The sequence below is a fragment of the Platalea leucorodia genome (assembly GCF_965183815.1).
Source record: "Platalea leucorodia genome assembly, chromosome: 2".
Classification (NCBI taxonomy): domain Eukaryota; kingdom Metazoa; phylum Chordata; class Aves; order Pelecaniformes; family Threskiornithidae; genus Platalea; species Platalea leucorodia.
The window spans coordinates 132,499,119-132,521,619 of record NC_138824.1 but is presented as its reverse complement, the minus strand read 5'-3'; the positions used below and the strand labels follow the sequence as shown (position 1 = coordinate 132,521,619).

Here is a 22,501-nt window from a genome sequence, read left to right as displayed (position 1 = left end):
TTTTTCTTTTAGATGAACTACAGTTTTCATGAGTGATATTGACCCTAAAATGCCACGAGTTTTTACAGAATAACGTTTTCAATACTGGAGCTGACATTTTCTGATGCCCGAAGCTAGATACTAGGGCCACAGAAACAAACAGCAAGCATCACTGCTTGCTGAGCAGCCTAATATTCTTCTTCACTAGTAAACATACACATCATATGAAATTTCCAGGATACTGCCTTGTAAATATTTTATTAGGAAAGAAACAGATGTGGAACAATTATCCAGGGAAGTGTGTGCATAATTTTGAAACTAATATTCTGGAGAATATGGAAAGAGAAAGTCTGCCATAACTTCTCCATCATCTTCCTTTTCTGAAACTATGCTTATTCTGTCTGTGAAACCCCTCGCTCATTTCTTAATTTATTCTACTACTGTTCTGTAGGAACACCTCTGCTGTAGGTGGCTCTGTCTTGAAAAAGATGCTTCTGTGCATCAACCTCAAACCATTTCTCTTGCTTCGTCTTTCACACTGTCTTAACTTACTATTATTATTTCACTTCCTGAATTGCTTTTATCCCATTTTACGAAAGACGACAAAAATAAGCATGCATGCAATTCTATTTACATCTTAGGACATTAAGTGATCACCAGCAAAAGGCAGAGAAGGGATTGGAGAACGACCTGAAAAATGATCTTGCTTAACCCATAGCTTTCACCACTCGAGCATCACACAGACTACCTCACACAGCATCAGCAGAAAATGACTTGACGAACAGGAGCTGCACAACGTAACCAGCAACCCGCCGGCCGGATCCAGCCTCCTTCTGTCCAGCCTGCCACCCCTCCGACAGAGGAAAGGCGAACAGCTATCCGTCCGCTCACGCAACAAGGCAGGCAGCAGCCGAGACAGGATTTTTACCTTCTGCTGTCACCCACGTTCAGGCACCCTGAACGAGAACTTTGGGAAACTGTGCATCGAATGCACAGGCAGACATCAGCAAGCTGACCAAATTGCTAGGGGCAAATTAGTACAGCTTACACCTCCTCGAAAATACTGCACGTATGAACTGAGGAGACAATCGGTCACACGTCCAACTCGCACCGTTTCATTCTTTCAGCAGTCACATGCAACACCTTCAGATAAAAAGCTCAGAATCCGCGTAATTACATTCATGGGGCCCTGCACTTCCAAAAAGGAATTCTATTACAAAGAATTTGTTAAATACTAATAACTAGTAAGATTTTCGAGCATATTAATTCAGACAGTTTTGTCTTCTTCCTAAGGCAAATAGCAAAATAAGTATTTATACTTCTGCAGACAAGGAAACCCACAAGCATTTTACAGGAAACTTGTATGCACCCCTGAACGGACACTCACCTGCTTAAGCGCTGGGGAGCAGGGAATGAGTTCTCCAATTCTGTTTATCCCAGCATTAATCTTCTTCTTTCGATGTCTCTCCACTAAGCAAAAATAACATGTGCTGTGTCATCTGGCTGGGCAAGTCAGCACAACAGCAGCACAACTCGTGCCAATGCAAGGGCTCACAAATACATTATTTCATGACGTACTGGAAGCCTGAGTAACTTGAGAGAGGAAAATAAATCCTCTGAAGTAAACCTCAGTTATTGAGTTAATACTTAGAAGAATTGAGAGCTGTAACGTAAGCGGCAGTATCTTTAAAAGGTGGGGATGTTCTGGACCCCTTTGTGGAAAAGAGGAGCTACTGCAACTCAAAATTCAGGTTTAGGTAATGCTTTCTAGCTGAGTTTCATGACACTTTTTTCACAAGGCAGACTGATTAAATTTAGGTCTACAGAAAGCAAACGAACCAAGATTACGGAAAAAATCAGTTTCAGATTTGGGAAGGAAATCCACGTCTCTAAAATACTAATGTCAAGTTTAGCACCAAAAGAGAAATAATTCAGATTTTACCAGTCTTCAATCTTAACTTTAAATTAATATTGATGGAGCAGCCAACACTGAATATAGCTGAAGCTCTAGGTATATGGACTATCAGTTACTCTTCTTTATGTTCAAAGGTATAACTGTTCCGCAAGGTCTAACTATGACTGGGAGTAAAGAATATTGAACAAACAGTATTTCCAGTGAATTACCTATTTTGGAGAAGGTCAGAAAATCCTTTATTTATAGTCCTCTAGTGACATTGTTTACCTCTTTACGAGGCCTAAACACTGGTGCAAAGGATCTACACTACAAGTCTAGCAGTGTAAATACCCCTGGGCATGGCTTTTTTCAGACAGTATTAATCTCTGTTTTCCACCCACTTTAGTCAGCTTCTTTCAAATACAGCTCACTCTCATGGAGCTATTTTTTTGACTGAAATGTTTTGGTGTTCTACGCAAACTAAAACTGTTAGATGTCTTTTTCCCAAAGAGCCTGGAAAAAAGTTCTGTCGCGGCTTTGTCAAGATTCAAACCAACGTATTGTTTTCTTTCATTTTGTCAAGTATCACCTTGTGCTTTTGCTGCACACAGAAACACACGGTGATCCACAGGTGAGTATATTTTACTGTGGTCCTTTACAAAGGATACACTGATTTAATTTAAACAGTTTTATTTCAGTAGTCTGCCACTTCAGTTTACATTTATCAAACTACTGAATTATTTTTTGTATTTCAGGACAGACTGGTGGTGTTGACAGAGACAGGCCTAAACACACTAAACACAGCAAAACAAAGTCTCTTCTGCAAGAAATTTACCATACAAATCAGAGCAGCTGTATAAACTTTAAAACGTGATCCCTGGGACTTAATTTTTATATATCTTACTAATACATACAGATATCACAGTGGTTGTGAAGTGCTATTCCTTTGTTTTGATAATATTTTCAATACTCTACTCAGCTTGTCCAGATATTAATGACTAAGCAAGCTACAGGGTTGGAGGGAGCTGGTCCCCACATCTTCCAGAGTTCAGCCCAGTAGATGAAGACTTTGGAAAGCTATCGGCAAGTAAAACAGGAACTGAGAATTAGAACGAGGTCGGCAATCTTAAAAGTAAACTTGATAAGACTATTTCCTACTACTTCTTAATCCTTAAGAAATTGGCCACATCCTGGGCACAGCCCGACAAGCACGATACTCCACAGCCTTCACATGGAAACTACTGAGTGGTTTTTCCAGTTGAAGACCACACAGTAGTGCTGTTTAATAAAAGAAGAACTGGAATCAATTTCTTAGGATAAGCCCAGCCAAAACTTGCCAGACCCCTTCCCAGTCCATCTTTCTGCTGCTGCTTGCAGAAGATGGCTCTGGAGCTGGACACTGACAGGAGGAAAAGGCTGCCACTGCCTGAGGGATGCGACTCCTGCGACGTCCAGACGGTATTCACACAGAATTTCTGGGATGCCAGCATGCAGGTGTTGGCAACCTCAGGGACAGGCTACAGGAATATTTGTAAGCCAAGGAACCTCTAAAGCGCTTGGGTCGGATATCCATCTCTAGTTTGCTGAAGTGTTTACCTCTTTATTTTAAGAGATGTGGATATTATTTGTGTGTGAATGCCTGTGCATTTATTTTCCTTTAGAACCGAACACAACTGAAATTGTTTACCTCTTAATTCACGAGCATTGGAAAGCCAGGGGGATGGTCCCACGTGCATATTTGGGCGTGCTACTGTAACTTTGTACTGCAGAAAATGGCAAACTGCAGGCTGATCCAGACGCCCTTCTGCACCAATATTCTATGTGAGGACACAGAAAGGTGCTCGGTAGGGTGGGGGATTTTTGGTGTAATAAACTCCTACGGAGGAACTTTCTCCATGCAAAATACATTTTACTAGCTCAAAGCATCTGTGCTTATTTCCAGACCAAACAACAAAGTGTCATGTTCCTACCTGCATTATGTGTCTCCCGGTTTTTCTTTCTGTGAAACATAAAGGGAAAACAGTTATGTGAAACAGAAGGGAAAAAAACTGCATACAAACGTTTCTTTTATTATTTCCATTACAGCTAAAAATACTAAATATTATATTTTGCTCTGTGAACAAGAACATAGTAGAAGTCATATTCACAAGGACTGGTTTTAGGTGCTGATATTAAATAGTTTCTAACAAAAATCCATTTGTGTTCATACTTAAATAAATTTCAGCCTAACAAGGCATCGTGTAATACCGCATTTGGTTATTGTTACATATATTTATAGGGCAGAGCAACAACTCACCAGTAGCAACAACTATTGAACACTATCCAGTGTTCACTAGGGCCAAATATTAAAAAAATAGAACTAATTTCTGAGCAACAGCATAGTTAATTATTTGTTTGAAATGTTGCTTTTACATTCACTGGATCAATGAAACAGGAGAAAATGTTACCGTGCAAATTGATTTTTCCAGACATGTTACCTTCAAACATCATACCTTCTGGTATAAACATGCTTCCATTGTGTGAGAAACCTGAATTACCATTCCTCTGCAGTTGTTCTTCTTTACTGCCTCAAAATTCTGTCTAGGTATAACGTGGGCATGTAAGGGTTGTCTTTGTTTTCAGATGTGCGCCTGGAATTTCTGGACCGATGGCAACCAGCATCGTTGTGCAATGCCTCAAATTGCTTTGCTGGAAGTCAATAAATCCCAAGTGTGGACTCTACATCTATAAATCAGAGGTACTGCATACATGCAGTAAGCCAAATACTTTAAGGAAGTATAATAAAGCAAAGCATGTGTTTTCTGGAAAAACAAATATTCCAGAAAAAAGAAGACCTTTCAAAAGATTTCTGTCCAGCAGCACACTCTCAGTCTAGATGTTTGGCTAGAGTATGCAAAAAGCAGAGTAGCAACTTCTGCTCTCCTTTCCCACTGTTAGAGCACAGGCCAGCTGTAGTAAGGAATCTGAAGTGAGAATGCAAGATACATGTGGATGACACATGTGATTACGATGAGGCATGTATGCTTTGCACTTTGAGTTGATACACGTTTATTTCTGGTAACGCACGAAAAGTAGTGTGCATCTAGAGTAACCTGGACAATGCTTACAAGACAGTAATGTTACTGCAGATGGTCACACCTGGAGACATTTGCTAAGAAATAACGCCTAAAGATGAACATCTTCAAGTCAAATAAATGTCAACTGAAGCCTGCACGTCTTTTCTACAACTATTCAAGAAGTGCTGAATCTCCTGTTCATTGAAAACTTGCGCCACCAGAACAGGAATGCATGTAAACTATAATTTAAAATGGTTTATTTTACAGTAAACTACAGTTCTCCCACTTCTAACCAAAACAAGCATCTGCCAGTCAGAATTGATCATATATCCTAAATATGCACAAGAATTTAAGGGCTGGAGAGGCCCAGCTGCCCTTTCATTCCCATTACCAATACAGAATCCAAACTACTCTATTAGTGCGGTAAGAAAGAGTCACAAAATCCATGAAGACTGAAAAAATTTCTGTAGGACAAATCAATATTCTCTCTGAGCTTTTCTTATCCTAAATCATATCCTACATGGCCACCTAGCATAAGATGAATGCTGTATTTAGCTACGGACTGAAGGATTCCCCTACCAATCAGGTATTGGATCAACATGCTACTGCAAAGGAAAGAAAACCTGGAAAAGTTGTAATGAGCTCCGAGTCGCTTTGTTACAAATTTTGGTCATAGTGTTGCTGTGCAACCTCAAGATGTATTTTGAGTTCCAGCAAGATTCGAGATGTAAAGTCCAGATTCCACTGGGAGTTGAGGAAGAGATCTGAATTACTCTGTCAAAATGAGTATAGTAGCCCCCCAATTACCTACCAGGAGTCCCTGCAATAATCCAGGCTGCACTCTAACCGAGGTGGCGACAGGGTTTTATACACCTTTGAGTAGTCAGTGTAATAATCAAAGAACCTCCGTTGCCTCGGTGGCCCAGGTAGACATGTCTTTGACAAATAATTTGGCACAGGTAGGGGAAGAGAGGAAGGGAGTTTTGCAGCCATAGTTCCCAAACTTTTGGATCAACCCTGGTCAACCCTCAGAACTTCTTGTCAATACCCTTATTGCCAAACTTTTAGCCAGAAACTTCGTAACTGTGACATGACGGCAGACTACAGAACTACAAAAGAGTCATTTTCCCATGGAAACTCACCGATGTTGCTTCTTAGTAGGTGTCTCATTCTCTGTCATCTCTGGCATGGTTTCGGAGAAGAGAGCCTGAAGAAAATTGTGGAAAGAATTAACAACTCCTGCACTCTTCTGAATTCTTAGCACACAACATTTGTTGCATCGTTTTGACTTGGACCACAAGGACAGGGCCATACTACAAAGTACGCACAAGTCCGTCACCGTGACGTAGAGCAGCCAGTCACGTGAGCGTTAGAAATGAAGTACGTTACCCATCGGGGTGCTTCATGAACGCCTGCTGTCTACGATGAACTGGCTTCTGTTTCCTCAATTACTTTAAATATAAAAACAATTATAATCCCAATAAGGAAGCAAGAAGGCAAATTAGAGTATATGGTTGTTTTTTGAATGGGAGGAGGTACAGCTGAACTCTCTTTCATCAGCCGTTCCTAACTGAATATGCATTCAATTCCCAGTTCTAAATAAAGCACGAATGCTAAGCAAAATACAAGCTACAATGAGGACATTTTATTAAATACAAATTTAGAGTGCTATTAATGTAGCGAATTACAAAACTTACTTGCAAGTGAATTAATGTACAGCTTAAAATGGCCAAAAATGCCACCCTATGTTCTCAGCTATCTAAAATTCAGTTAAAAATAAAGTTATGAAATAAAGTTATACATAACAGCCTAATAAATTGCACCTAACTTGTCCTCAGCTTGAACACGTCGGTAGCCTGTATTTAGACAAAAACATTATGAAAAAAATAAACAAAAGATGAGATTAAGTCAATAATGGTCGAACATGAATCTACCAGGGAATGAATTTCAGAAAGCAAGTAACATGACGTATACCGTAGATGACAACAGGAAAAAATAAAAATCTGTTTTCTGAGAAGGCTGAGCTCTGTATTTACTTTCATGCTTCTGCTTGTTCCCTCACCAACCAACCTGTTATTGCAACTCTTCCCATGGGCCCTCAGCCTCCTCGCGGTCGCCCCTCTCCCTGGCTCCTCCTGGAAAGCTCATCGGCTTCTTTTAACAGGCTTCGTATCTTTAGGGTATTTTTTTGTTTGTCTCTTTGTACTGTAAGGAAGTGGGGGTGGTTTTTAATATAACTTTCAACACCAAGCACTTCTTAACATAAACCGAGCCTACCATTACTGACACCGACACCAAAAACAAACAAGCAAAAATCCTGACACACCAGAAAGCCAGCTGTCTACAGAGCTCCCACAGCACTGAAGCACACGCTTCGGAACGGGCTCTGTGCGCACACACGCGTGTGTCAAGTTAACAGAAATAACCTGCATGGTACCAGAACAGAACTCGGATGCTGTTCTCCGGTCTTTATACTCTGAAAGGTTAATTGAACGTAGCGCTCTCGTTCAGTAAGGATTAACTGAAGAGAAACATCAAGGCTGATGCTGTTTCCCACTCCACCCCTTCTGTAAGTACTTTCTCTATTCCTGTGAAGACAGAGGAAATGTTGGAAAACCACGAAGTAAAGCAAACGGGCGATATCCTGCGAATAGATCCAGCTTGGGGAACTCAAAGTGCCTGAAGTTTTTGGGAACCTAATTCAACTCCTCCACCTACACAACAGAATTCACACCATCACAAAATTAGACACAATCCTCTCCGAGACGAGTTCCGGCGTTACACCGCTCCGCTGGGCGCTACATACAGCCTACCTGAAACCATCGCCGCAGACTTCCCTAGCCATCAACGGGAGCGCATCGCTTTCTATTCAGATTTCTCCACAGGCTTTGCTTTCTCCATTCTCACTGACCATGCTCTGCATAAACGATGAAAAAACCTGACAAAAGAGTCTTTTACCGTGGGAAAAAGTCGTGGTGCAACTTCAGCACTTTCACTCTCTCTCTTATAAATTACCTTGTGTTACTTCATCTTAAAAACAGATTTCTTCTCCTTTAAATCCATTTAGCTTAATTCACTAACAATTTTATTTTTGTTTATACGCAGTAAGACTAGTCCAGTTGGTATCTCAGGTCCTCCAAGTTAGTGAAAGCCCACAACTCGGAAAGCCGGGAAAGCCAGTTTCCCACCCAAGGCACCTGTAACTTCCACCCCGCCTGTGCGTAGCCGGTGATGGTCAGTAGTACCCCCTCACTTATTCTAGCTGCACTCATTGTCTCAGGTGACGAGGAAGGGGTTAGCTGGGAGGGTATAGCAGGTGTGCGAGTCTGATTATTAAAAAAAATAAGTAAATCTGGTTAGAGCCCAGCCATCTTTTACACTGCTGGCAACCAGAGAGATGGTCACTCATCCACTGAGAGCCTGAGGTCAGCACACCTCGTTTCAGCTGGGTTTTTTGTCAAAGCAGCCCAGAAGAATCTGTATCCGTGAAGGCTACCAGCAAAGACACGAGAAGCAGAGCAGCTAGCCAGTAACACCACGCTCTCGTACATCCACCATTAAGACAATACCTTGTGTATCAGGTAAAATAGCTATTCAAGGGGGTGAAGGGGTCATTTAATTTAGCATATACAGTACTGTTGCTGTTCAGTGAGGTAAGGATGTGAGCACAGAGTCTGCGGCCACAGTTCTGGTACAGCAAAGCTCACAAACATCATGCTTAGAAAAAGGAAGATGCTGGATTGCATCGTGTGGCAGCCACGTACCCTGTTTCTTGACTTTTCTGCACCATCTGCAAGGACAGAGTTGATGTATCTGTTATCGGGCATTATTAGAACACTGTAAGTATGCTGGAAATCAGAGCAAAAAGATGAAAGAGGTCTTAGTGTTGGTGAACTTAGCATTTTTGAAAGACAAATGTATTCACCAGTAAACCATTTTTTTTTAATCTTGCAAATTTATACAACTTCAGAACCAAAGGAGTATTTCTGTATTACAGTGTATTTAATATAGAAAGCATTAATGTGGATTTAGATGGCCAGCGACCACGCAAGGCTACAGATAAAGCACAGCTGTGTGAAGGTAAAGGGTGTAAAAAAGCACCCACCCACAAATACCCCCCCCAGAACAGACACAGCTCTCTCCCTGCACACATCCACAACCCCAGCTTCCCCCTGCCTCGGCTCAGGGCACCCACTCCCTCCCTCCTGACACGGGCTCTCCACACTCCTATATTCAAGCTTCTTCCACCCAGGGTCCGTGTCCCCTCACGGGGACATCCCCTCAGGTCAGTGTCCCCTCCTCTCCCCCCTCAGCTACATTCTTACTCCTAATAGCAGCATCCCTATCTCCCAAAGTCATGATCTAAGCCATTTTCCTATTGCCTTATCTCTTCCTCCTGAGCAGATGCCTTAAACGATTCAGCAATATCTTGTATATAGTATTTGGGAAGACAGGCAAGGCCTTAGTGAAAGCTTGTGCTGAAATTTATTAATACAGCTTCTAACCATTTTTTGATTCTGAGAAAATGGAAAGTCTTTATTAAAACGTGTCAAAGACTCTCCATTTCTGTCTTCCTCCCCTGCCCTTTTTTTTTAAATGATGTCAATAAGCGTCCTTCTTCCAAGTGATGCCATTCCCTGCACATTCCAAGCCAGATGCTACCACATCGAGTGTATAAGCCTCACAAACGTGAACAACCTGAAGTCTGTATTTGATACGCTTCAGTTCTACTGGGATCTACAGCCCATTGCACATAGAAGACAGGGCACAGGAATGCAATGAATATTATTCTAACTTCACTTTACTGTGGAATTACTTTAAGTCGAGTTTATCAAAGTTTACCACTCGACCAATGTCTCCCCAAAAGTTTCAAAGCAGTTTTGTGGGACTGGTAAGAAAAAACAAGGCTGCACACATTCTCTAATTGACCAGTTAGTTTATTTCAAGTTCTAATTTTCTAACTGAAAAGAGGTGGTTAAGTTTGTTAAACAGCACTTGTATACAACTCTGGGGTTTCTACTGATAGATTGTACCGTAAGAAACACGGTGAACTGAGGCTGGTTTTTTCCTATTCTTATTCTGTGAAGACAAACACCTTTGCATTTTACTTGATACACCTCAAAGCAGTTAGAGCTGGCGACACCAGGGAGGCAGCATTCTTAAGAGCTGCTGAAAATATGGGCCCTGCGAATTAAAAAAACCCCAAACCCCCACAGAACACTGCCTAGGTGGAAACGTCTGGGGGCTGATGAATGATGTTTATTCTGTCTCCATTTCTTCCTCGCAGCGGTTTTATCACCAAAGCTTTGACAATGGGTTTCTCTTTACTTCTTCCATGTCAAATAATACTTCTTCACGGAGAGATCCCTTCACTGATTCTCTAAAGCAGAAGACATATATTCGCTTTATAAGCTCAGCGGCAAATGTATTTTAAGTTCACTCATGAAATACGCTCACTTGACTCAGCTGAATCTGTCTTCTGCAGGGAGAATGTAGCAAATTCCAAATTCTTTAGCCAGATGAAGGAGAAGCAATTCAACATTTATATTTATTTCATACCAAGGTTCCCTCAAGCTTTATGTAGTTTATAGCTCTTACGACATCAACCTGAAATACCGATTTTAATTTAAATGCAATATCACCCCCAGAAATGAAAAGATATTTTGTGTTCTGCAGATTTAAGTTTAACGTAATTTAATCTCCTCTATAGTTCTGAAAAAGAAGAGTAGAAAACTCAAAACCAAATTTTTTGAAGTGTCTTCTTGCCTACTACCCAACTTTGCAAGTATTATTCAGCAACTTATTTTATGAAATTTTTTCTTCAGAACATGTGCACGCAGCAGATTTAGCTTTTTAAGAAAAAGCTAGTTTAGATTATTTCATTTGACATTAAGCTTTCACTGTTCATTTAGGAAGTGTTTCCAAACTTAATATTCATTTTAAAAAGAAAATAATGCTTCCAATCTGTTATCTTTGGCTGTACAAAACAACCTTCCTCAAATGAGTAAGGCTATCCCATTCTTCTGTATGAGGAAGACAGAATCTTTTCAATACGCAGCTACACATATTCTGTAAAACTACCAGCAGTCCAAATCTTTCTTCCTCTTAAAATACTTCAGCAGGCTTACGCTGTTACAATGCTACAATCTCACGGTTCTTATGAGTTTTGCACACCTCATGTAGTCAGCCATGATTTACAGCTAAAACAAGGCTAGCTTCAACCAGGGACCTAATCCAAGCTTTTAATCACAAGCAAGGTGCCCTTGAGATAAAAAGACAGGATTTACTGGCCTTTCTTTACTCCCCCTTGAAACACTACTATTGTAATTTTGCATTTTCCTAATAAAATGATTGCAGGAAATGAAACTCGAAAGCTTACCCTTCTGCTTGTTACCTACATATACCAACTGCTTTTGCCTATAAAAGTAACCTGTTAAGACTACTGCGCAGGAAATTGAAAAGGACTTTTTCCTGGTAAGAGTAAGAATCCCTTTGATATCTTTCAGTTTGCTTTCTGAAGAAACCACGGTTTTCTTGTTACTGCACCGTGTCTCTTCATCCACCCACTCACAACAACAGCCAGGCCCACTGACCGACCTAAACGAAACCTCGCAAAGAGATGAAGTTCCCAGATGTTTACAAAAACCTGAGACGGAGCAGAGGAGGAGTGAGGTCAGTGCCGATGCTGCAGGTAAGCGACGGGACACCGCTCAGCTCCGTGCCTGGCTCCGGAGCTGGCTGCCCAGCCGGCGTCAGACCAGGCAGAACACGCACCACCTTTTGCCGAGGAAGATGTACGAGGGATCGCAGGGCAGGAGAGAGCGACCTTGACTTTTCACAGAATACACGTTCCTGATGCAAACCAGCTGACAGTTTCCTAGGGCAACCCAGAGCTTCTGCAAAAGTTAGGAAAACCAATGCCAATAAGCTAAAACTTGTTACACGAGCCACTTTTTTTTTTTTTTAAGGTGTCTGCAAATAACAACAGATGGAAAAAAATCTTCACTGCTTTTAGAATTTTTTTCTTTGCCTCTTTTGTTTGTACTATCTAAACTCAAATACACTGGGATTTTTCCTGCTGCTGACTTAAAGCAATAAAGTTTCAGTAAGGCTATTCTGTAAGAACATGCAGGAGAACTAGAAAGAAAACTTCCTCTTCCTTTTATTTATAACAGTATTGGAGGAAGAAGTAGGGTTATCACTCAAGGGATATTCCCTCATATCTACATTAATTTTTGTTTTCACTTATAATTTTTGTAATATTAAAGACATAATTGCTTATGACCATTTACTAACATGCAGCTTCAGGACAGCGTAGTCGTAGGGTCATTCTGAGAAATCCTGACCAGATCTGCTTAAGAAACTTCAGAAAAAAAAGAAACTTCCCTATTAATCACCTAAAGATCCACCTCTCACGTTTATTCTTCTTGCTCTACCGTTGTTGCCCCTCAAGCATTCCTAGGTTAGTACGGCCTCATTTATTTTTAAACCTTAGAAGAGGGGCAGAGAGAGATCGAGATCATGTCTACTGAAGCAAGTCTTTTACTTGCTGATGATGTTCTGAAAACTATTTAAGGAGAGGTATCTCTGGACATTTGGCACCCGATGTGAGCCGCTGCCACCCTCACACATTGCGTGGACAACCTTGGTACTACAACCAGACTGGAGCGGCACACGGGGCTAGCAAAGGAAGACGCCTACACGAACCATCTCCCCTGGTCTGGGTGAACTGTTGTATGGAAGCAGGCATCTGGGAGGTAAAGAGCTGTAATTACACAACCAGTGCACAAGCTAGAATGACAAAGACCAGAGCTGTCACCCTAAAGAGTGTCCTCAGCTACATTAGATTAAAATAAGGGGAACGTCACTCTTTTCTTCAGGAAATCAGAAAGCGATGACCAGGGAAATCCTCACGATCCCCATATTCTTCATGTATTTTGTTAAGATTCACAAGTTACCACACACCACTTTCATGAAGGAGGTGAGAAAGTACGAGGAATGTCTCTAAGTTGCAAGCCAGTGCCTCATCTCCCTGGTTTTCAATGCCCAGTGATCCACAGTACACTTTAAAACAGAAAATTTATATTCAAATAGAAGATAGATATCTAATTATGCTACGCTTGACAAAGGAGCCAAAAGCCTGTTCTGATGGTGAAAGCTAAGTGGATACAAAGCGGATTGCAGACAAATTCCTCCTGTAATAGGTCATCATCTTTATGTGGGTTAGGTTATCTGTATGAGATGGCAAAGATTGCCTGTGCCGCCGCTGAGGCTGAATGCGCTCCCGCTCCGGTGCAAGGGCATCTGTGGTGAGCCAAACCTTGCTGCCAGCACGCTGCCTAAAAAACAAATAGTTTCTTTTTCCTGAAAAAAGCTGTCACATGTAAGTCATCATGGTCTCTGAATACTGGGACCAAGATGATTATTTATAACTGAGGAAGCCACGCACATCTGAAAGCTGCATTTAAAACACCAAAGACCGACTGGACAAATGTAGAAGCTACAGCTTCAGCAAGAGACAGTCTTAATTCTGCTCTCTGATGTGGCCTTATCTCCGAACGAAATCTCAATTCAAAGAACAGTACTTCGTCACAGGACTTGATAACCAGTTTAGAATCAAAACACAGAAACTTTCATTTTGGCCACAAAAAAAAATGATACAGCCAGAATACTATTCCCTGCTTTGTTTTTTGGTTTTAACCTGAGCTCTTTTTTGTTCTGCAATGACAAAGGATCCTCACATAGTCTGTTCATGAAACCACGTAAGGTCTTGAGGAGGTATCAAGTGATTCTCTGATGGCTACGCCAGACACACAGACACGTGCTAAACTGACTTGCTGCTCTCTCCTGAGGACCCTAACTACCAAGCAGTGCAAAATACCCTGGAACTGAAATGTGTAGGGCATCCAGAGAGTTTCTGTGTAATTTTTTTTTTAATTCATCTTTTCAATGTAAGTCATTAAGTACAAAGGATTACACAGTTAAGTTCTGGAATATTTTATAGGCTTGGGGTTTGAGAAATCTGACACAAACTAAGAACTTGTCAAGGGTTCATGGTACAGGCTGCAATATTGTATGGGCCTGCACTACGAAGCTCCTTTACAACACGCAGAAGAGATCCACTCCATCCTCAGATTTGGTTACAAGCACTGACCTTCCAGAGTAAAGGATTTCCCTACGAGTCTTAATGGGGCTAAAGGTAAAAATGGCCAAGGTAGAAGGTACCATAAAACAGTATTTCAGTTTTAATGCACAAGCTGATCAACCTTACTCCCCAACTCTACCGCTAAGACACATAATTTCTAAGTATGCTGACTTTGCAAGAATTAGTTAATGAAACTTCCCTTCGACTTCCAGAATCGTGGAAACTGGCAACTGTATGAAAGCGCTTCCAAAGCACCTGTCCAGACAGCGTATTGCCACGTCCTTCAGAAAAGGCCAGCACGTTATTCCAGAAGTGGTGCCTTCACCATTATCAGCTGTAATGAGCTTTAAGAAACAAACACACACACGCGCTGCCCCCAAACCCAACAAAACCCCACAACTTTGCAATGTACATTTCATTCCAGGCTCCTCACAAAAAGTTTTAGCGGACGGAAGAGGGCTCTTCCCCCTTCACAACCTCAATGCTATTTTGCACCTTTGCTCTTCAGAGTTTTTTCTGTATAAAGTGGGTCCACTGGGCAATTGCTTCAGTTCCAGGAATAAAGGACTCGTCTTCTGATCTGGATGTTTGACAGTTTTGAATAATACTGGCAGGGATAAAGCTGCAAACTATTTCAATTAGATTTGAGAGAGGTCCAAACAAGAGATATCTGAGCTCAGGTGACCAGGGAAAGCAGGCAGGCTTTCTTAACACCTTCAAAAGAGGAAATTTAAAAGCAAGATCAATGTATGTTAAGACACCAGAAATTAGAACCACCAGGTGCAAATCCATAGGAAACCTGAATTCATTAATTCCACCACTTTAGGAACTACTTATTTAGCTTAGGAGAATTATGAAAACACGAGCTCTCCAGGGGCAAATAAGTAATTCTGAAAGCACTAGAAAAAGCAAATAAGACTACTGTAGAAATTTAGCACAGACAACGGAACAGAAACTAAAACCAGATTTCCAAGCTACTACTTTGCAGAGGTCTGAAAGGAATGGGTAAAGAGAAGGGACAGACTGATACCATGATCCTGCAAGTTTTACTTCATTAGAAAATCATTCCATAAAATTAAAATTTCTCACCTCCATTTTCTTTTTCTATAACTGTCGGAAATCACCTCCCTATTGCCACCCGAGAGTGACATGGCAAGAATACCTTAAAGTGAAACTGGAAGTGGGGGATCTCCATTCTGTTCCTTAGCAAGGGATAGCTCAAACAGTTCATTTTTCCAAACTAAGAAACACAGGGTCTTCCCATCCCCGCCCAGAAAAACCATAGACAAAGTGAGTGAGATGGACTGTAAAGCCTCTTCAGACAATTTACAGGTGGGACTCTCTACAACCTGCCAATGACAGCACGTATAACACATGACCTCGACAGACACCACTGCTTCAGGCAAAGGCAATATTTAATAAATCAAATCATCAGCTGTTGAGACTGTGCATTACTTTTGGTTGCAGACTTAAACAAAAACAAATCCAAGAAGCCCTCAACTCTCTCCCACTTTTAATTTAAATGAACACAGACATCAGCTAAGTACCCGACAGCTACCTCCAAGAGAAGTTGCGAACTTGAGCCATGGAGAGCAAGACAGAAGAGAGGGTGTGCAAGTGCCATGGGCAGCACTGGTCAGAGGCTCAAAGGCAGAGCTGCAGCCCCCAGCTGATATCACAGAGCCAGGAGACTGCAGCTCAGAAGTACGGAGCACATGCCTGCTGACTTGACTACAGGCAAACACCATACCAAGTAGAAATGACCATGTTTTTTTACTAGTTTGGATACAAATGGTAACTGCTGGAGTTGTAACTAAAGACAGCAACGACAGACCAATGGTTACGTAGGCAAGATGTGACTATAGCACTACAAATATTGACTTTTTTAGTTTTATGCACTCTTCTGAGAGTTTCTTAGGTTCTGAAGTAGGTTAGGGTATTACAGAATCACAGAACCTCTGGAGGTCATCTGGTCCAACCTCACCCTGCTCGAGCCAGGCCACCTACAGCCAGTTGCCCAAGACCACATCCCAGAGGCTTCTGAATATCTCCAAGGATGGAGACTCCACAACCTCCCAGCGCAACCTGCTCCAGTGCTCGGTCACCCTCACAGTAAGAATGAGTTTCCTGATGTTCAGATGGAGCCTCCTGCATTCCAATTTGTGCCCATTGCCTCTGGTCCTGTCACTGGGCAGCACCGAAAAGAGCCTGGCTCTGTCCTCTCTGCACCCCCCCTTCAGGTGTTCATACACATTGATGAGATTCCCCCGGGCTTTCTCTTCTCCAGGCTGAACAGGCTGAGGCTCCCCCAGCCTCTCCTAAGATGAGAGATGCTGCAGTACCATAATCACCTTTGTGGCCCTTCACTGGACTCTCTCCAGTATGTCCATGTGTCTCTTTTACTGGGGAACCCAGAACTGGCCACAGGACTCCAGGTGTGGCCTCACCAGTGCAGAGTAGAGGGGAAGGATCACCTCCCGCAGCCTGCTGGCAATACTTGTCTAACGCACCCAGGACACCATTCCATTCACCACCTTTGCCGCAAGAGCACATTGCCAGTTCACGTTCAACTTGGTGTCCACCAGGACCCTCAGGTCATTTTCTGCTGTGCTGGTTTGGGCTGAGATAGAGTTAATCTTCTTCATAGTAGCTAGTATGGGGCTATGCTTTGGATTTGTGCTGAAAACAGCCTTGATAACACAGGGATGTTTTCGTTACTGCTGAGCAGCGCTTACACAGAGTCAAGGCTTTTTCTGCCTCTCACCCCACCCCACCAGCGAGCAGGCTGGGGGCACAATGGGCTGGGGGGCACAAGGAGCTGGGAGCGGACACGGCTGGGACAGCTGCCCCCAGCTGACCAAAGAGGTATCCCACACCGTATGGCGTCACGCTCAGCATATAAAGCTGGGGGAAGAAGGAGGAAGGAGGGGACATTTGGAGCGATGGTGTTTGTCTTCCCAAGTCACCGTCACGCGTTAAAAAGCCCTGCTTTCCTGGGGATGGCCTTCTGAAAGGCAACTAACAGTTGAAACCTGATGCAGTGGAAAATAAAATTATTAATACAAGCAAAAAATTTTATCAAATCTGAATGCTAACAGAGTTAATGAGTTACACTGCAACATATGCTAAACTAGCTACTTAACTTCCCTTAGTTAACAAATTGCTCTTATAGCAATAATAAGAAAATCTGTAAGACGGTTACCCTTCCCTGCTGTCCTACCTACTCCAGAATAATGGTGAGAGACGTAGCCTCTCCCTCGCTTCACTGGCACCCACGCAGGAAGCCAGATGAGAACATGACTTCCACTTAAAATTTACTCTGCAAAAGTATCGCAAAGACACCTCCCGCTCCCAAACAAGGACACTGAAACTGCTGATGTCCGTACAAGAGTGCTTCTCACAGTGGCAGCGCTGGCTTATGTTTGTGGAACTATGACCCAAGACGATGCCAAGGCTAGTTAAACTTCTGCAATTACACGGGAAGTCTCAGAATTTACAACAAGCGAGAGACTTACGTAGAAGAATCAAGCATTTAAACTATAGATAGATAATATTTAAACAGCATCTCTAAACATCATGGATCCTCCAACACCTCCAAAATGGTGTTCCTTCTCTTGTTGCTGATTTGGAGTTGCTCCGTGTTGGGCTAGCACCATTTTATTATTGTACTAAATGAGTAAGAAGAGTTGTAGTGCAAAGCAAAAGGCAATTTCTAGCCCATCCAAGATTTGTGTTCAATTTCCAGCTAACAACTTCACTGACGCATGAAAGCAAAGCAGAGTCCAACTTCAAAGGTTGAAGGGCGGCATGAATCAAGTGTCCCTTAAGCCAACCACTCATTACAGCCTACAGATGCAGGCAGATACCCCAAATGGACAACATTACTTTCACTTTAAACTTCAGTTACTTGAAAAAGAAACAAAACTTTTAAAAGTTAAGCTCTCCTCTTCCCATAATACCTTTGCGCTGCTTCTAACAGTGTCAGCAGCCTAAAGAACAACATTTTCAATAATCTTCTCATGGCACTGCTCACCACACCAATGACTTCCAGATCACGAGATCTGAGAAACCTGCATTTAGACCTAAAAGTTAATAGATCCATACTCTGATCATTCCAGCCTCACTAGAGAGGGACCACAAATAACTCATTTTGGTATCAGAGCACCGGCATGATTGACATGTGCTTTTAGAAGGCATTAATCTCATTTCATGGTCTTCCTCTCAGTCAATTAACCTGACAGAAATTCAGGTAACTGGGTAAGAAAGGCACTTGTTAACAGGAAGCACGAAACATTTTTCAGTCTGCTACTTTCTTCTTATCTGAATCACAATGGCACACAGCGTGGCTGATGTAAAAGATGGCTATCATATGTCATGGTTGCAAAAGTAACTCATTCACCTTACGAGACTGATGCTTTTCATACAGGAAACAAACCGGGTTTACACACAATTTGTCAATCCTGTGCACACAGCAGAATCTCTTTTGCGCTCACTCAGAGCATGACAACAGGGCTACACTTGTAAGGTCAAACCAAAGTACACTTTGGACACAAACTGGAATTGTATTTTAACCAGCAAGTTAAGTTAGCATTATATAAACTGGGCACTGCACAACGTTTCTTCATCAGGGAGTTGTGACCTTTACAGGTTTTACGGCAATCTGAAACAAAGGAAGCCCTGCTGCTCAACCATTCAATCCGAGATGTTTTCACGCGACGTTCCAGAACGCTCACACACACAACTCACGTTATGACTGATACCCTTCAGAATAGGAAAACGTGTTCCTGAGGGACTTAACTTGAAGAAAGGAGTCACAAACATGGCAGAGATGAAGAATGCTAGCACAGGAACTAAGTTATAAAGTGACCGGCAATACTAAGGGTTAGCAGTCCTTCAGGCTGGAGACAAGTGTAATGCTTCTGAAGAAGTCTGGGAATTCTAACTAGACCCCTTACGAAATTATTAGGAACACCACAGCTGTCGGGTGCTATGCACGCACAGGTTTTACATATCCATTTTCATTTAACCGCCTGGTTTGTACACGCTCTCCGCCCGTGTTTTGATAATCAGGGACAATGTTCAATATTGTGATTTAATTGAAAACTCTCTCAGCTGAAACACCGTGCTGTGATACTTACTCACTATCCTTCAAAGTGGCATAGACTTCATGATATTTTTTTACAAGTTCTTACGACGCAAACAACTACGATTCATTGAGAATCCCTTCATATCAAATGCTATGCTACTTACACCTCCCCCCAGCCACAGGTCATTTACAAAGTTATTTTTAAGACCATCTTGGATCCAAACACTCATTACAAAAACACAAGCACTACCGTACAAAAATTAAATAGAATGGTTCTTGTCAAATCCAGCATGTCCCAGCCTCTGACTTCCTTATGTATTTATTTCTTTCTTCTACCCCATGCATTGTACTAATTCATATCCAAGCTGGATATGATTGGTTACTACGTCAGACACCTTATGCCAACGCACTTTGCAAATTAAAAGCATGCTTGAATATTTGGAATGCACAATTCCAAATCTCTTTGTTGCCTAGTTCGTTATACTGCAATATCTGGAAGCTGAAGGTGTCCTTATGATTTGGGGGGGGGGAGGGGAAACACCACCACCACCAAAACAACCCACATAAAAGTAGCTCTTTAATTCCTCCCTTTAAAAAAGTCGGAAGCATCCTCTACATTCATCCAAGAAGAGGCAAGGGGAAAAGCAGCTGGAGTAGTTCAGCCAGCGGTGTCAGAAGACTTTCACCAAATTTTTGCCTTCTTGTTCATAAAAGTCTTCGGAATTTCAGACCACAACTAAACTTCAGCTACAAACGTAGAGTCCGTGATGCACACAGCACCACTTGAGTGACCGTCGCTTCAGTCTGTCCCTGGTCAGTTCCTGGGAACACTGCCTGGAAAACCAGGAATGAAAGCAGCAGAGCCACTATCAAGCACTTACATCCTAATTATCTCTTTGCAGCTGTCAGACTCCTCCAGCATCCACCACCATTTTTCATCTACTCCGTTAAAATCTTCCCATGTATCTATAACCTAAGGCAATAAGTAAGTCTCTAAGGGAATAAGTAATATCCAAATACTTCAAAGTTTACAACGTTCTCATACTGCGTCACATAGCGGATACGTTATTTCGAATACACGCATCTTAAAATCATGCTCACAACATGAGCGTTGTCTAAGCTTATTTCCCGTTCAGTGACAAACGTATTTTCAGTTGTCAAATCTATTTCACCCCAAAATGCACCTATGAATTATTACTATGGCACTAATTGAAAGTCAAAATTAAAAATTCTAAATCCTTATAACAATAACCATTTCCCCATAGGAAGCTTCTTCCTTCTTATCTGTCTGATTACCGCACACGATTCATGAGTGACAAACAGTACTCTGCAGTTTGTTAGTGCTATGTCATGTAATCACATAAATAAGATTGTCCCAATGCATTGTATATGAAAAAGCAAAGCTCAAATCGTGCTTCCAAACCAAGCTATTACATTACCTGACTTCTGAATGCTTAACTGTGCAACCATTAAGTTATCTTTGCTAAAAGCATTTAATAATCAGATGCCTGGGTGGAGTCTAACAGAAGGCCAAGCTATGATGTAAAAAGTAAAAATAAAGACGTGTGATTTTCTACGTACTTACAGCCGGTGACTCAACACATCGCTAGTCCCTTCTTCTTCCCCTTAATGCCACCGTTTCCCTGCAAACTTCCTTGGACAAACGGCATCGTGTGCCACGGCTGTATTCAGCCACGTGTATGCTGACGGACTCGGTTCACCTCTGCTGCCTGTCACAAGGAGCTGGATTCTAGGTGCCCTGCCCTTAGCGTGAGCAATAATTGTCATCTTCTGCATTTGGCAGATGTTGAGTTCCATGAAACTTAAGACTTCAATCTCTTAAGACCTCTGCCACTGGTAAATTTGTCTGAAATTGGCCAGAGAGCTAAAATTACTAGGTGCAGAAGGAACAGCTGGAGCATGTCCATAAACCTTCTTTCTTTAGGAGACCAAGCTGAAAACACACCCAACAGGAAAAGTTAGTTTCCAGGGACCGAATTCTAAACAAAAAAGCTGGACTTCCACACTGCACTCTGGAGCTGACCAAGCTCCAGGTTGAGCCCTCACACAGCAAGAGCACACGGAGGTGATGCACAGCATGTTTTCTACCCTGGACCACGCTGAAAAGATGTAACGGTTGAGAAACAGTGCCCACGTTTCGCTCTCTCCGAAGCCAACTTTCTGAACAGCGACCGATGGTCAATTGTCTCAGATTATCAAGATTTCAAACCGATACAAACGCCCCAGGCGCCCTCATCTTTACACCTCCCCCGATCGCAGGCACCAGCACTCTGCGGCCTTACCCGCGGCGGGCAGGGAGGCGGCCAGCCCTCACAACCCCACCGCTCCGGGCCGACAGCCCGGCCACCACCGCGGTGCCTGCAGGGGCACCGAGGGGCAGCAAGCAGCCGCACCACAAAGGGCGGCCCGCACTCCCCGCCAAGGGCCGCACCGCCCCGGCCTGTTCCGGCTCCGCAGCCCCGACCCGAGCCGTGCCCGAGGCTCCCGCGGCCGGGCCGGCCCGGGCCGGGCCGGGCGCACCTGGGCACAGCGAGCGGCGCGGGCAGACAAAGGGGCGCCGGCCGCCCCCCGCGGCGGTGCCGCCGCCGGCGTCCCGGGGCGAGGAGGGCGGGGAGCGGCCCCCGGCCCGGCCCGGCGCCCCGACCGGCGGGCGAGGAGGCCCGAGGCGGCTGCCGGGGGCGGGGGGGGACCCGCGGCCCCGCTGTCGCCAAGGCGACAGGGCCGAAGCCCGGGGCGCGCCCTTGGCGCGCGCCTCCTCACGGCAACGGTCGCTGCGGGGGAGGGGCGGGAGGGCGGGCCCGCCACCACCGGCAGCCCCGGCCCGCGCCCCCTCGGCCCCGGCACCGCCACCGCGCCGCGGCCCGCCCCTCCCCACCTCCCCCCCGCCTCCTCCCGCTCACCAGGCTCCGCGCCGAGCGCGGGCAGCGGGCCCACCCCCGCGGCAGCGCCCGGCACTCACAGGGGGGCTGGGCGGGCTCGGCAGCGGCAGCCCCGCCGCGGGGACCATCCTTCGAGCGGGCAGCCCGGGCCGCCGCGCTGCCGCTGCCTCCGCGCCGCTCTCCCTCCCGCGCAGCCCACCCTGCTGCTCGCACGCGCGGCCCGGGGCAGCCAATCCGAGCGCAGGGGTTGAGTCCTCGTGGCCAATCAAGAAGGGCGGGACGGGGAAGGCGTCGCTCGCCGCAACTGGGCGGGGCGGAGCCGGCGGGGGCCAATCGCCACCAGAAACATTAGCGGGGTGGCCCAATCGAAGGCCAGAGAGGTTGAGACTGGCGTGCGAACCGTCAACAAGTTAAGGTGGCCGAAACAGGAACCGCCGGAGA

The 22,501-nt window shown here is 43.9% G+C and overlaps 1 protein-coding gene across 8 annotated transcripts in view; it reads right to left on the bottom strand.

The window, feature by feature from the left end:
- Nucleotides 1-22,236, bottom strand: part of USF3 (upstream transcription factor family member 3) — a 37,649-nt gene extending 15,413 nt beyond the window's left edge. For 2 of the 8 annotated variants that reach the window (XM_082335337.1, XM_082335344.1), the window contains exons 1-6: nt 22,141-22,208; nt 7,000-7,134; nt 6,072-6,136; nt 3,844-3,872; nt 3,561-3,690; nt 1,367-1,449 (exon numbers count right to left, since the gene is read on the bottom strand). In XM_082335337.1, the coding sequence (XP_082191463.1) occupies nt 1,367-1,449; nt 3,561-3,690; nt 3,844-3,872; nt 6,072-6,099 (270 nt within the window). In that variant the 5' untranslated portion in view covers nt 6,100-6,136; nt 7,000-7,134; nt 22,141-22,208. Of the gene's footprint in view, nt 1-1,366; nt 1,450-3,560; nt 3,691-3,843; nt 3,873-6,071; nt 6,137-6,257; nt 6,381-6,999; nt 7,238-22,140 lie in introns of those variants that run through there. The other 6 variants (XM_082335339.1, XM_082335343.1, XM_082335340.1 and 3 more) reach the window with 6 other exon arrangements.
- Nucleotides 22,237-22,501: the final 265 nt, after the last annotated feature.